The sequence below is a fragment of the Meriones unguiculatus genome, chromosome 11 (genome assembly GCF_030254825.1).
Source record: "Meriones unguiculatus strain TT.TT164.6M chromosome 11, Bangor_MerUng_6.1, whole genome shotgun sequence".
NCBI lineage: Eukaryota > Metazoa > Chordata > Mammalia > Rodentia > Muridae > Meriones > Meriones unguiculatus.
The window spans coordinates 10860091-10875846 of record NC_083359.1 but is presented as its reverse complement, the minus strand read 5'-3'; the positions used below and the strand labels follow the sequence as shown (position 1 = coordinate 10875846).

At 48.8% G+C, this 15756-nt stretch overlaps 2 protein-coding genes across 12 annotated transcripts in view; one reads left to right on the top strand and one right to left on the bottom strand.

The window, feature by feature from the left end:
- Positions 1 to 2329, bottom strand: part of Tom1l2 (target of myb1 like 2 membrane trafficking protein) — a 123588-nt gene extending 121259 nt beyond the window's left edge. For 5 of the 11 annotated variants that reach the window (XM_060363611.1, XM_060363613.1, XM_060363612.1 and 2 more), the window contains exon 1: positions 2121 to 2329. In XM_060363611.1, coding sequence (XP_060219594.1) covers positions 2121 to 2314 — 194 coding nt within the window. In that variant the 5' untranslated portion in view covers positions 2315 to 2329. The remainder of the gene's footprint in view (positions 1 to 2120) is intronic. The other 6 variants (XM_060363616.1, XM_060363617.1, XM_021639543.2 and 3 more) reach the window with 4 other exon arrangements.
- Positions 2330 to 2817: 488 nt separating this feature from the next.
- Drc3 (dynein regulatory complex subunit 3) overlaps positions 2818 to 15756 on the top strand; it is a 43613-nt gene continuing 30674 nt past the window's right edge. The window contains exons 1-4 of the mRNA XM_060363602.1: positions 2818 to 3014; positions 7426 to 7606; positions 12759 to 12875; positions 14713 to 14879. Coding sequence (XP_060219585.1) covers positions 7447 to 7606; positions 12759 to 12875; positions 14713 to 14879 — 444 coding nt within the window. The 5' untranslated portion in view covers positions 2818 to 3014; positions 7426 to 7446. The remainder of the gene's footprint in view (positions 3015 to 7425; positions 7607 to 12758; positions 12876 to 14712; positions 14880 to 15756) is intronic.

Below are 15756 nucleotides of genomic sequence, written 5' to 3'. Positions count from 1 at the left end.
GACACACGCACATACATACATAAATAAAATAAAGCCTCTTCAAAAAGAGAGGGGAGGCTGGAGGGGTGATTCTGTGGTTAAGAGCCTGGTGCTCTTCCAAAGGACCCGGCTTGATTCCCAGCACCCACATGGCAGCTCACAACTGTCTGTAACTCCAGTTCCAGGGGATCTTACACCCTCTTCTGGCCTTTGTGGGCACAAGGACTGCAAGTGGTATACAGACATACATGAAGGCAAAACAAACACATGAAACTGAAACACTTCATATTCAAGTATATATACATAACATATATATATCCATATATATACACATATATATACATATATATATATACATATATATACACATATCATATATATATCCATATATATACACATATATATACATATATATATACATATATATACACATATATACATATATATACACATATGGATATATATATATAGAGAGAGAGAGAGAGACTCAAGTGAACATCAGAGAACAAAGTGTCATACAAGTGGGAAAAGACTTTCAGGTCCCAGTATCCATAATCACTTACAAAATACACTGTTATCTAAAAGTAACAAAATGCCCCTAAATGTCAATTAACCAACAAAAGAAGCCTCCGTTAGTTCACAGACCCTCCGAAGACAGAAAAGTAGGCCATAAATTCATATGCAAAGTAGAAAATATGCAAATCTCTACTGCCAGAACTGGTCAGACCCACAATGGCCGTACAGATCCCAGTTCATAAAAGATAATTTCAACCAACCTGCAGACCCAGCTTTAATTTTTAAAAATTTTATGTATGTGGGTGTGGTTTTTTTTTTTGCCTGCCTGTTTGTGCACCATTTACATGCCACGTATATAAAAGATGCCAGAAGAGGGCAACCAGTCCCCTGGGACTGAAGTTACAGCTGGCTGTGAGCCTCTCTGCAGGTGCTGGGAACGGAACCTGGATCCACAGCCAGACAGCACTCTTAAACACTGAGCCAGCTCTCCAACCCCAAGGCAGTTTTAAAAGAAACTAATCAGCACTTTTGACTGATTCATTGGCATGAGCTCCTGCCTTGGGTGAAAGGCCAAATTGCTTGTTTATTATTTATTACTTGCAGTGCTGGAGATCAAATCTAGAATTTTGTGTGTGCTAAGCTAATGCTCTACCACTGAACTATGCCCCAGCCCGCAAGTGGCTTTTTCAGTACGGAAACTTCATAGTGGCCACATTCTTATATCTTTGCCTGTGCTCTTCCTCGTTCGGCATGGGGTCGAACTCCTTATAGTACTGACAGGTGCTCTGCGTACTTTGCTACCATTTAACATACTATAATTGGAGAACAAGAGTCGATGTAAGGAGACACTGAATATCAACAAAGAAGATGAAAAACTTCAGAAAGTGAGAAGTCCCACGGCAGCTTATCTCAAAACGCCTCGTGTGAGGGACAAGAAGACGTCAAAACGTAAAGGGCACAAGGTCAAAAGGAGAGTCCCTGGCAAAGTCACTGGAGTTCAAGTTTCCGGGTTCCAGCGGAGTGCTTATCAAAAGGCAGCGCGGCCTCCCTTCTTTCCTAGGAGGCTCTGTAGCTGTGCCATCCCCCTGCCATGACAGTCACCTTCTCGGAGCGCCTCCCCCATTCCAGTCCCTCCTACAGCCTGGCGAGTTGCAGCTCAAATTAGAAGTCGTGCAGCATGGGGCATTTTCTGGGCAGGTGCCCAGCCTCAGAACCATTGGTACCAACGAGCAGGGACAAGGATGGAGGAAAGAAGCGCCATCCCACAAAGGCTCTGGGAAACAGAGGCCCTGGGAGCAGATGACATCTCCCAATGCCCAAGGGTAAGAAGCCCAGCGTGGACACTATTTCTGGGGAGAGACTTGAAAAGCTGGGCCCTGACGGGCAGGGATGCAGAGAGCCTCTCCAAGTCCAAGTTGCACCTCAGGGGAGCGAGGTGGCACCAGCGTCAGGCAGAGGCCTCGTGACAAGGATGCCCAGTCCACCTTTGAGATGACACGGCTTATTGGCGGAAGCCCAACCCACACGTGAGGTGCTACCGGTGCCGGCAGGAGGCCCCCCGGACCACACCAGCCCGGCCAGCCGCTCGGTGGCTCACTCGACGCCTGCCCCACGCGCGGCCTTACCCAGACACTGCCCTACGGGGGTGCTGAACGGATTGCCCAGCAGGAACTCCATCTCGGCGGGCCTCGTTCCGGCCCGGACGCCTGGGTGCCACGGCTCTCCGCTGCCCGCGCCGCGCTCTGCCCTGACTGACACTTGCCCCCGCCCCACCCTCGGGAACGCCGAGCGCCGGCCTGACCTCGCCCTCCGAGTACATTTCTATTGGGCGGCGTCTACCCAGCCCGCCTCCGATTGGACGGCACGCCACTCTCGGTGAAGTCCCACCCACCCCACGGCGTCCGATTGGGCAACGGTGCAAGCTAAGTCACCGGGGTCCCCGTCAGCCGTAGCGGCACTCCCCCCCCCGGACCCGCCTCCAAACGAGTGGCTGTTCTTCTTGATTCATTAGCCTGTCGGTCAGTCTAGAGAACCTCTCCTATGACTGGATAAAAAGTCTGTCAGTCACTTAAATAGGCGGGCAGAAAGAAAAAAAAAAGCGTAACTAGAAGTTGCTGCGCATTGACGGTGCTGATTGGAGAGACGTTTGTTTTCTTCAAGTCTGGTTGGTGTTAGAAGCGTTTCCCCGCCCAGAAGTACAATCACGTGACACACCAACTTTCACCCAGGATATTTATTGCCTGACTTCCTCTTAGCAACCAAGCGGTGCTTGGCTCCCCGGCAACCAAGCGAAGCGTCTACTGCAAAGAGAGGTAAGAAGCGAGAGTCTAGGCTCCGGAACGACTCCAAGAGCAGAGGCTGCATGACTGAAGTCTGTCCTGTAACTCTTCTCTGAGGACTCTGATCTGGCCCTTCTCATCTGTAAAATGAGCACACATGTCATTTTACACTTGTACTGAGACTCTACCCGGCCCTTGAAGAAGAAAATCTCGTATTGATTCTTCAGCCAGCAAAAGCAAGTAGGAAGAGGGCCCATCTGCCAGTTTCCTGGCTTGATCTGTTTCACAGACAGGGAGGTGCCCCATCCACTGACAACTCCTTCTAGAACTTGGCTGTTACCTCTATCCTCCTGATGTGCAGCAAGTTACTTCATCCGGTGCTGTATGAGTGCTTGGGAGGAGAATACAGATGCTAGTGTTCTAGATCAGTCTCTGTCGGGAATTCACTCCGTGACTGAAATTGGACACACTTTGCTTGCTCAAGCCTCGCTTTCTATCCCAGAGCTGACATGTAATTAAATAAGTTATGTGCACGGAGAGTAAGAAGTACTCAGTCAGCATTTGCTTTTATTCTCCTACTTTTGTGGCCCATAGGGTCTATATAGTGTTTCAGGTCCAGTGGAGCCATGTTTTTTTTACCCCTGCACAGAGGCTACCTGGTTGATTTGTAGGTAAAGCTTTCTGCTGCTTCTCCACATCCTACCGCTGGTCTTCACCAAGGACACTATCATCAGGCAAGTCAAACTGGCTGATATAATTTGGATAAATTATTGATACAATCCCCATAAGGGAAGGTTCTTTGGGCCTTGTCCTATAGGGGAAAAACTGTCATAAATATGAGCTGTGACAGTGGCTTGTTCCTAGTATGCTGCTTACAAGAGTCATGTTTAGGAAAATGGGTTCTGCATTAGCCAAGAGGCCGCGGCTTTTGGAAAATCTGCATATTGGTCAGTCTAGAAAAGCCTTACTGTTACAAAGATCCCTGTTATGTGCTTTCATAGTTCTGCTCATCCACTAACTTGTCAATGTTTGTAGGTAAATGTTGAGATAATTTATTTAATTCAAGTATGAAACAGAAAGCAGGCCATGTCCCTTCAGTATTCTTTTTCTAGGTTGGCTGTAGAGAGCTGCTGTAAGCTTGTACCTCTCCCAAAGTCTCTTTCCCTTCTTACAGCTGTGAGCAAGTCTTGCTCCCCTTGATTCCTGGGTCAAGACAAACTTGAATTACAACTTTAGTCTCCTGTCCAGGCCACCCACCATGCCAGGGGTCAAATAGACTAGGTCAGGCCAGGTCACATGGTATGGAACCAAGAGCCACCACTGGTCCCCACCCCTTCAAAAAAAAAAAAAAAAAAAAAAAAAAAAAAAAAAAAAAAACTCTGTGTGAATCAGAAACTCTCTTTGTTCTCTGGATCTGAGGGAGCCAATGGAATTGAAAGGTTTGTCTTTCTTCTGGGCACCTAGACCCTGATGCCACCTCCTGTAGGGCTCTCCCACTTCAAGGCTCCTCATCGGTGTCCATGAACTTTTAACTCTTCTACCAAAGTTCTTCTGGCGGGCAATTTACTTCAGCTTCCATTTCTATTAAGCTCTCCCCACTACTCCTCTTTCTAACATTTGTGTCAATCAATCATTACCTTGGGCATCACCTTCCAAGCTAGATTCTGTCTCACACTGGGGATGATTAGTACTACATAGAAACTAAGTTCCTGGAGACCCCCATATTACAACCTCTCTGGTCACTCCTTCCTTCCTTTACTTCCTTTGGCGCAGTGTCTCTGTGTAGCTTTATCTGACATGGAACATACTAGGTAGACCAAGCCAGCCCCCAAACTCATAGAGCTCTGCCTGCATCTGGGATTAAAGGCATTCACCACAGCTCCCGGCTCCCCTCACTCCTTTTGTAATTCCTGCCACAACAGCTATAATGAGCTTTTAAAAACTACCATGTGATCCATCTCTACCTTAGAAGCCTTAAGAGTATCCCAGCTATTATAGGATAGAAATGCAAAACAGACCCTTTCTGCTTTCTTGCTTGGGGTCCTCACTGTGCTCTTCCCCCTTCCCACTTTCTTTTCTTTTCATCCTTCAAACAGTATCTTCCATTGCCAGGCTACTGTTCCTACTATGTGCTTTCATAGTTCCCCATACCCACTAACTTGTTTTTAAGTGAATATCAGTATGATGTTTTAACTCATGTATGAAGCAGAAGACCTGTCTGAATCATTCATAGCAGGGGTTAGTTATTCAGTATGGATGTGTAGACTAAACGGAAGGTCTTAGAGATAGGTAGGAGGAAGGAGTGATACACCTGACAGGAAAAAAGGCAAAGATTTAAGCTGGTAAAGTTGTGTTTCAAAAGATACCCAATCAAAATCAAAGTCCTGCCCTGGGTGTGAACACTTAGCAAAGTCCCTTCCCCAGCCCTACACTGCACAGAACCTGCTGAGCTGGACTGGAAGCTAGCTTGACCTGTCACACACGGTTAACAAGCCCTGAAGAAACTGCGGGCAAAGTTTTGACACTAGCATTGAGTCATTTCCCAAAGCACAACACCTTTAAAAAAAAAAAAAAAAAGCTCTAAGTACTTTTCAGATAACATCTGACAGATGAAACACATTAATTTTGAGGTTGGTGGTAAGTCATGAGAAACTTTAAGGAAAACTATTTAGGAAGACTAGGAAGCTGATGAGCACGAAAACTGTCCAGGGAGGTTGAATCAGTCAGTCACCCTGAGAAGGAAGAGTCAGGCTGGAAAGAGTAGGAAGACAAGGCTGAGGTTTCGAAGGCTAGGGGGTACAGATGGAGAAAGAGCAGGGACCATGGGAGCTATTGCCATCTATTAACCCCAGATAAGGCACCAATGGCACGCCAAAGGACACTCTATCCAAGGATAGCTTGTGGGCCAGCGAGCTTATCACAATTACTCCCAGGAGGATGAGTGACTCAAGGACAACCTTATCACTGAAAAGCCAACCCCACTACAGGTGACAAGTCACGACAGTTGGTTGCATCCTGGAGCTCTAAGCCTGACTTACCGGGCCCTCCATCATAGATAGTCTTTTCTTTCTCAGTAACTGTTACTCCTTATATAAACTCTAGGTTTTGTTGTTGTCGTTAGTTTGTTTTGTTTTGCTTTGAGACAGGGTCTTGCTACATAGCCTTGGCTGTCCTGGAACTCACTATGTAAACTAGGCTGGCCTCAAACTCACAGAGATCCTCCTGCCTCTGCCCCTGTCCCTGCCACTGTCACTTCCCTGCCCCCCTCCCTCGTGCTCAGATTAAAGTTATGCCGCCATGCCCAGCCTTATATAAACTCTTAAGTAGTCTCCTAGTATTGTAACTTTGTGAGCTTCTTGGGTCTTATGGGTCACGTTCCCTCCAGGGAGGAATGTTTTAATTCAGAGGAAATGGCTACACAACATGGAGTGGGGGAATGGAAGGAAAGGCACACAAGAGTTATTGACATTGGAATCTTTGATCAGGGATGGTGACAGAATAGAAAGTGAATACTTTTATGTGCTGCATTCAGATGGTCGGTACCAAAGAAGGTTCTCAGAGGGCAATTAGAAGGAATACGGACTGTCAGGATTCATGGCAGAGCAGTCTCAGGTTGCTCTGGCCCTGTAGAATAGAAGGCAGAGGGAAGAGTCACCTTCAAGATGGGAAGGACCAGAGGGTCAGGGAAACCAGTGGTCAAAGGTAGAAGGCAAGGAGGGAAGTGAGAAGCAAGTTGGAGAAGAGGGGAGGGACGAACTCAGAAGACAGAATTCCAGTGGCCTGACAGGAGCATACGCCCCCGGCTTTCTGGAGTTGGAAATGTTCATCACGATGAGGCGTGAGCAGCCAGCCCTCCAGTGCTGAGATCTACCCAAGCAAGCATAGCAGTCAAGTGTAATTAACCCAACACACAGACCCTGCCATCACCATAGTGCCTCAGCAGATGCCTTTGGGCCGTTAGCAACTAAACCTGATTTGGCTTAAGTAACAGAGAAATTAATGTAAGAAACCCAAAATTACAGAAAGGGCAACAAACAGTACAGGGCCTGGCCTTAGGGAAGCCAGCAAGTAAACCCCTGCTGCGTGTGTCCGTATGTGTATCCTGCTCTCTACATACCACGTGCCTGGCACGCACCAGCTGCACGGGTCCTCCCCAGTCAAGAAGCTGGCTCATGTGTTCACTCATTCTGAGAGCCCAAGCTTCCCATTTCTCAAGGGAGAACATGAATGGCCACCTTGAGTCAGTGTCTCCCCCATGCATGACTGTCTTCCTGGAGATGAGATACTCCCAGAAGAGCATTGTGGGCTGGCACTACCAAGGATCACTGTCAGTGCCTTGTACCAACAGACCTAGGTCAAAACAGAAACAGGAGGTTACAGAATCTCAAGGGGACGTGAGGAGCATAGGCTGAGGAGACCCGTGTGGGTGCCAGCCCTGTAGGCCTAGGTAAGCACCCAACTGTGGTTGTGAGGTCAAACAGTGAACCCCTCATGAGGAAACAATTGGCTGCTGGGAAGGCCTGGGGCAGTCTTTCAGCAGTGCATTTGCCCCCAAAGAACAGCAGGCAAGGGATGGGAATGGGCAGCTGTGGCCTCCTGGCAGGCCATGACACCATGACAGACACAGCCCAATTCTGTTCTCAAACCAAAGGAACCAAGCTTCTCAGAGAAGATGAGCCGGTCATTTGACTCGATGGAGCCAAAAGTGATGGACGATGATATGCTCAAGGCAGCTGTTGGGGAGCAAGGCCCCCAGGAAGAGGCTGGACAGATAGCCAAGCAGGAGGGCATCCTCTTCAAAGATGTCCTGTCCCTGCAGCTGGACTTCCAGAGTATGTATCCCGGGTGCTAGTAGTGTGGCCTGGGTGGAACAGGGCTTCCCTCACTTTCTCTACCCTATTTCAAGCCCCCCAGTTCCACACAGAGTCAGGGGTCAGTGCACACTGGTGTGAGAGCCCACCAGGCACAGGAACAGGGGCCATGTTGTATCCATTTTGTCCAGTAGCTCCATCATTTGTCCATAATACTCCTGATTCTGAATAAGAACAAAAAAAGGATAGGATCGCCCTGTTCCCCAGAGACCATGCTTTCTCCATCATATGATGCCATACTGGCTTGGAAGGGGGTCCTTCATATGGAATGAAGTCCTTGGAATGGAGGGGTCCCTAATGCATAGAACGAAGGAGACCCCCACATTGATGGAGCCAGGGTAGGAGTGCAAGGAGAAAGAGGTGGAGCCAGCACTGGAGGAAGTGGTTTCAGAGGTAGATGTCCAAAGAGGAAGGGCACAGAGTACCCTGGAGCAGGGAAGTCCCTTGGGTGTGACAGGGCAGCCCAGTGGAAGATATGGCTCAGGACAGGCAGAGATTTGCTGTTTCAATGTCCCCATCTGTTGATCCTGTTCTGACTGGGAAGAAAAGTACACAGTGCTTGGATAATGCTAGAAAGCTAGCAAGTGTGACCCAGTGAGCCAAGACAGAAAGAGCAAGAGGGAGGAGAGAGTTTAGCTTGGTATATATCTCAGTACTTGAGGCAGAGGCAGGAAGACCAGTTCAAAGCTAGCCTGGGCTTCATAGTGAGACTCTATCTCAAAAATATAAGGAGTGAGTAGGAGGTAGTTGGAGAGATAACTCATTGGTTAAGAGCACTGGCTGCTCTTCCAGAGGACCCAGGTTCAATTCCCAGCACCCACATGGCAGCTCACAACCATCTATAACTTCGCTCCCAGGGATCTGATGCCCTTTCTGGCCTCCACAGGCACTGTATACATGTGGTACACAGACATATGTACAGGCAAAACACCCCATGCATATAGAATAAAAGTAAAGGTGTGTGTATGTGTTTATGTGAACGGAGAAAACAGAGGTAGAGCACTTATTATAACTTAATCCCAGAAATGCCAAAAAGAGGAGCAGGAGAAAGAAGAAAGGTGGGTTAGGCTCCCGAGCCCTCTGTTTTCTGAATAGGTGAGGTGACTTTCTGTCTTAGATCCCAGCTGTCTAGGCATTTGGTCAACCACAAAGATACACAGCCCCATACCAGGCACTGGAGACAGCCATGAGCCAGCAGACCCAGCCTTAGGGAAGTCTGTAGGCCAGCCTGGGTATGGCCTCCAGGAATCACAGCTTCCCCGATAGGAGGAATAGATGAGGATCGGCTACTTCTTTCCCACCTCCCCCGTCTTATGGGCATTCTGCCAGTACTGAGCAAGTGCCTACGAGATGCCAGATGCTGCTCCAGGCATTCAGACTCAGCACCATCTGACAGACAAAGAACCTTACCTTTATGGAGTTGATGTGAGGGAGACAAATAAGACAGAAAATTAGACTGTTACAGGTAGTATGTGCTGTGGGGAGAAGTAAAGCAAAGGATGGGATGGGAAAAAGGAAATTGGAGCTGGGTACAGTGTTTTCTACAGTGGCCAGAGCCTTGCCAAGAAGGTAAGAGTCGAATACTTAAAGGAGATGAGGAAGGGAACCATATGGAGCTCTGGGGGAGGGGGAGGGTGGGACATGTGAAAAGCTTCGAGTAGGCCAGAGCCAGCCTGAGAGGCCTGCTGAGGAAGCCAGTGTGGAGACAGGCCTGGAAGGTCATATTGTCAGCAGGTGATTGCCTCAGACAATGAAATGCATTTGGCTTTTATAGTGAGTTGGGATCCCCAAGCATCCTGAGTAGAAACAGGATAGGGTGGGACTTGATTTCTTACAGAACCCTGCTGGCTAGATGCAAGGGCACAGGGAAAACAGGAACCTAGAGACGTGGCTGCTACTGAGATCCAGAGAACCATGATGATGGCCTTGTCAAGGTGGTGGTCACAGAAATGGACTTGGTAGCTGTGTGGAAGATTAAAGCGGCTTGGTGGAAAGTTCATTTGGAGCTGAGTCTCCTTGTTGGTCGGCCTATTTTGGCCTCTCCACACCATGTGTTGTTGCCTGAGGGGAAGCCAGGTACAGGTGTGCAAGAGCCACCTCCCTAAAGTGGCTTGGCTGGAAGCCACCAGAGCCAAGGGTGAATCCGAGCCGGACTTCAGCCTTTCAGACAACAGGGCCACAGAAGATGCCAGGAAAATCCAAACCAGAAGCAGGAAGTGGCTAGGAGCCTTAGGCAGGACTGAGCGCCACCCCAGAAACTCGTGGGGACAGAGACAAAATCAGTTTGGGAAATCTGGCGTCAACCAGACTTAACAGATTCTTGTGCCGCCCGGCCTGAGAGCGTGGAGTAAATAGATACCACTCCAGCCCCGGGGGAAAGCAATGGATGGAATGGAGGATCCTGCTTTCCTGGGGCCAATGAGGGGGTCAAAGCCTCACCAACAGGCTCTGCCTCTTAGAGCTGTCAGAAGAATTTTGGTTTTGTTTTTACCTTGTTTTATACTGGGGATCGAAGCTAGGGGCTTGGACATACTACATAGGTGTTCTAGCACTGAGCTACATCTCCAGGCTTGTAGCACCCGGTACCTGCAGAGATCAGAAGGTGGTGTTGGTCTCCTGAAACTGGAGTTACAGATGGTTGTAAACCACCGAGTGGGTTTACAGAGTGGCCTCCCCACCCCCGCCCCGCCCACGTTCTCCGATTACTTTTCATCTTGACGCAGGCTTCCACTCAGCTGACCGGCATTGAACTTGTTAGCCGCCTAGTTTAGCCTCTCAAGCAGTTAGCGTTACAAGCCTGTAGAACAGTCTCAGCTGGATCTCAGGCTAGACTTGCAGTCCTCCTGCTTCAGCCCCCGGATACAGGTGCGCACCCCCATGCCAGGCTCTTAAACGTATTTAAAAACAAAAAACTCTCACATCTACAGTCTTTCATTTCTTTAAGTGAGAATGGCCTAGGACTAAAGTCTTGGAATAAGGGAGTGTGGTGGCTGTTGCAGGTTGTGAGCTTGGCTACATCTACAGTGAACTAAAACCCAAATGGCTGGGCACATCTGTGAGAGATTTTTTTCTTAACTGAATCATTTGCAGTAGGGAGACCCACTTCTAATCCAAATCTTGAGGTGGGGAGATGCACCTCTAACCCAGACCACACCTTCTGTTGGCGGCCTGTATAAAGGGCACGGAAGAAGGAAGCTGGCTCTATCTGCTCGCTTGCTCTCGCTCTCACTGGCAGGTCCATTCCTTCCCTGGCATTAGAGTCCACTTCTTCAGGACCTGGGTGTGTACTGAAAACCAGCTGAGACATGCAGCCTCATGGACTGAACAGCTACTAGACACTAGGATCTTCTCTTTCCCTTGGGGTTCTGAGACTAAACTCAGGTCATCAGACCCCGCAGCGAGCTCCTTACCCACTGGTCCATTCTTTTTTGTTTCTCTCTCCTTTTTTGAAACAACATCTCACTATGTAGCCCAGGCTGGCTTCAAACTCACAGAGATCCACTTGCCTCTTCTGAGTGTGACAGCCATTGCTAGGCTAGCTGGACCACAGCCTGTAATCATTCTAATAAACCATGTACACACACATTCTGTCTCTAAGCCATATACACAAAGTACCCTGAGTGGATATGCAAATACATAAACTTTGTGTGTGTGTATTGCATGTGTGCAGGTACACACGTATGCACATATGTTTAGAGTCACATATACAGTATATATGTATGGATACACATGCACAACATGTATATATATAGTATATGTGTGTACATGATATATAATGTGTGTGTGTGTGTTCCGTCCCTCTCCTGTGACTATACAGGGGGCTAGGCAATAGCTTAGCAGCTAAGAGCACGGGCTTTTTTTCCCCAAGAACCTGGGTTTAATTCTTAGGTGGCTCACAACTCTGTAACTCCAGCTCCAGGGATTTGACACCCTCTTCTGGCCTCTACAGGGTACTGCACACAGCTCACATAGGGTGCACACAACATACATGCAAGCAAAACACATATAAAAATGAAGACTTTTTTTTTTTCAGTTTGGAATGAGAATAAAAGCAAATATATTTTAAAGGATCACATAACAGCAGAGCTACAGGGAAGCCAGGAGGCATTGAATTTGTTCCACTGACCTCTAAGCTTAACATAGTCAATATGGGCTTATTTACACTTAAGTACTATTCGGAATGATTGCTGCTTCCAGTAACATAAACCAAACTCTGGCCATATGACGTGCAGGGAAGGAATGGCTACACAGCCCGGGCGGGTCCCCATGACTGCAGTCTCTCTGCTGCCAAGCTGCCTGGTCCCCATGACTGCAGTCTCTCTGCTGCCAAGCTGTCGGGTCCCCATGACTGCAGTCTCTCTGCTGCCAAGCTGCCTGGTCCCCATGACTGCAGTCTCTCTGCTGCCAAGCTGCCTGGGCTCCACCTTTCTGTTGTGTAACTGATCATCTGCTGTTTTCTGCTCTCACATACCTAGAGATCTTTCTAGACTGGGTCTGGACACAGATTTTTTTTTTTTTTAAATTTCAGGTCTAGCTGGTGTGTTGATGCATGCCTTTTAATCCCAGCCCTTGGAAGGCTGAGGCGGGTGGATCTCTGAAGTCTGAAGCCAGGGTAGTCTACATAGTGAGTTACAGGACAGTTAGGACTACACAGTGAGACCCTAACTCAAGAAAAAAGAAAGGAAGGATGGAAGGAAGAAAATTGCAGGACAAAAGGCACAGATGGTAAATGTTCCAATAAATGTTACCAAATGACTCTCCAAAAGTAAAACCAGTTGAGTGACCCTCCCACCATGCTGGCCCCCGCTTGTCACCGGTTTCCTTGGGAGCCCAGGCCCAGCCCCTAAGCCGTATGAGTGAGTCTCCTACTCTGAGCAGGCCCGGGTCACTTCCACACAGACACCTGCCTAGCCATCCACATCAGACCTCCTTGCTCCTTCCCAGCAGCCCTGGATAACCGTGCTCGCTGATGGTCCCACATTCACGCGCTCCTCCCCTGGGCGCCCTAGGGAAGGCAGAGAGTTGTGGAGCCCATACGCGTACACTCCAGTCTTCCAGGACACGGGCACAAGGCCCCAGCCTGGCTCAAATCTGGGCACTCTGGTTGTTTCAGATATCCTCCGCATAGACAACCTCTGGCAGTTTGAGAACCTGAGGAAGCTGCAGCTGAACAACAACATCATAGAACGGATCGAAGGCCTGGAAAACCTCGTACACCTGGTCTGGCTGGGTAAGGCCTGGCACCGTGTCTGCCTTTGTTAAAGGCAGCCCGCTGCCAAGGACATCCATCACCTCCCCGCAGAATCATCGCAGCGACACTCGGCTGCCAGCCCGTCATTAGCCCAGGCACAGCAGAAATGCTCTGTCTGTTAGGAGCAAGAAAGTGACAGTCTGCTAAAAGCCTGGGGCTTATGCTGAGCAAAGCATGACAGAGAGGTACTGCTGCATACCAGACAGACTATTCCAACCCACCTGCCAGCCTCTCAGGCTGGTGGGCACAGGGGCAGCCCTGGACTGGCATTTTACATAGGCACGGGTGGACAGCTGGTCATTATAATGAGCACAGTGCATAGCCAGGTGCTGACGGCAGCCTGCTCGTGCTTGATTTGCTCATTTCACGCACCATCCCCATCATAACAATGAACAAGTGAAGGTGACAACACGGTAAGTGAGGGCCATAGGCTTCCTCATCAACTGCTGTCTAATACTTTTGGCTTCACTGCCAAGGTCACTGGGAGCTTGGCTTCTTAGGTGCTTCTCCACCTGCTCTAGGACAGGGGACCATCTAAAGGACAAAAGAGGACAAGCTGAGCGCTCCGTTGAGACATCTTATTTAGCCCCACAATGGTCCTAGGAGACGCTCAGTGGCTGTTATTATCCATCCTCCATCGATGAAAAGGGAGATGAAGCTCAGAGAAGCACAGCCAAGCATCTGCAGAGCTAGGCTAACCCCACTCCTACCTCATCCCAAAACACATGTACCTCCATCTTGCCAGGCCTCCAGGGACCATCAATAGAGCTCTCAGTCTGCAAAGTGCTCTCAGCTGTGTCTGTGCTAGCATTGGGAGACACAGTAACACCACTAATGGGCTTAAGGAGCCACTTCACAGAGGCAGCTTCTGAGGCTCCAAGAGGCGGACTAACCAGACAGAGTTGTGGGTGGCAGAAGCAGACAGAACTGAGTCTTCTGACTGTGGGCCTCAGGGCATGTTTGCTCTACCCTAGTACTCTTTAGTGCTGGTTTCTGGTCTCTGGGGTCTGTCTGCATGGTTACGAATCACCTGTCTCCATAGAAGGTGAAATCTGTAAGGTGCCAAGGACAGCCCAAGTTCTGAGTAATACCCAATACCCAGAAGCCAGCAAGCCAATTTGTCTCTTGGAGTAAAGCCATGACTCCTACAAGGGAACCTGTTCACCCCAGAACCGACAGGGCTGAAAAGACTTCCCAGTCAGAGGGGAGCTGGCAGAACTGGGTGATGACAGACAGGAGGCTGCAGGAAACTGTCCGTCTAATGCTCCTGGGATCCGTGAACAATGAGCTAAGTGACACTCAGCTAAGTGTCACCCCCAAGAGCTCTAAGCACCCTGATGGCTTTGTTTCAGGACCATCCCTCCTCTAACCCAAGCAGTGTATCCTCAGGCCCCTCTGTCTTAGGGTTTCTCTTGCTGCAACAAAATACCATGACCAAAAAGCAAAGGTTGGGGCAAAAAGGTTGATTGGGCTCACACTTCCACATTGTATTCCATCACTGAAGGAAGGCACGACAGGAACTCAAACAGGGCAGGAACCTGGAGGCAGGAGCTGAGGGCATGGAGGGATGCTGCTTCCTGGCATTCCCCCTGGTTTGTTCAGCCTGCTTTCTTATAGACCCCGGGACCACCAACCTAAGGATGGAACCACCTACAGTGAGCTGGGTCCTCCTACATCAATCACTACTTAAGAAAATTCAGCTGGATTTTATGGAGGCCTTTTCTCAAGTCTCCCTCCTTTCAGACAATTCTAGTATGTGTGTCAAGTTGACATAAGACTAGCCAGCACACCTTCAGAGTATCCTCCTCCTTTTCAGATTTGTCCTACAACAACATCGAGACAATTGAGGGGCTGGATACCCTGGTCAACCTGGAGGACCTGAGTTTGTCCAACAACCGGATCTCCAAGATAGACTCTCTAGATGCCCTGGTGAAGCTGCAGGTGCTATCACTGGGCAACAATCAGATTAGCAACATGATGAATGTGAGTACCAGGCCTGGAGACCTATGCCACACATACCACAGGGCCTTGGGCTCTACCAGAACAAAGGTCTGTGGTGGTACGCATAGTATACTCTTTTTCTAGAAAAAAAATCAAACATCCAAATTACTACACAAGGGATTTGAAAATACTGAAAGACCATGCTTAATCTAACAAAACCATCCCTGTGGCCTCAGCTGTGGTCCCATTCCTGCCCTGAGTGTTTCTCTCTCTCTCAAAAGATTTGTTTTTATTATATGTACAGTATTCTGCCTGCAGGTGTGCCTGAAAGCCAGAAGAGGGCACCAGATTTCATCATAAATGGTTATGAGCCACCATGTGGTTGCTGGGAACTGAACTCAGGACCTTTGGAAGAAGAGTCAGTGCTCTTAACCTTTGAGCCATCTCTCTAGCCACTGCCCTGAATCTCATGCTCATGTGACAACTCTTTGCTGAAGTGAAGGACCTACCGCTTTGCTGAAGTGAAGGACCTACCGGACATGGGGCGTTTGTTCTATGCTTAGTGAGAAAGAGTTGGCAATGTATGGTCCCTTTGGGGGTAACCACTCATACCCACATCATCAAGACAGACGTAACAGGACAGACGTAAAGTTACTGTCCCAAATCACAGTAACAAACCTTGCCGATGGTAGGAAGACAATCTAGGTGCTAAAATGTATCAAATATGACAGCAGTCATTGTTGGGAGGTGGGCTACTCCCAGAGCACACCACAGTGGGCTCACAGTAGGAAGATACACGTGATGGCACACACCCTGAGGCTCTGGTAACAACTACTCTGCTGTGTCAGAGGTGACCCTGTAGCTTCTTCAGCTTAGCCTGCAGTCCAGAGCAGTCTAATGCCTTTCAGGACCCCAGTTC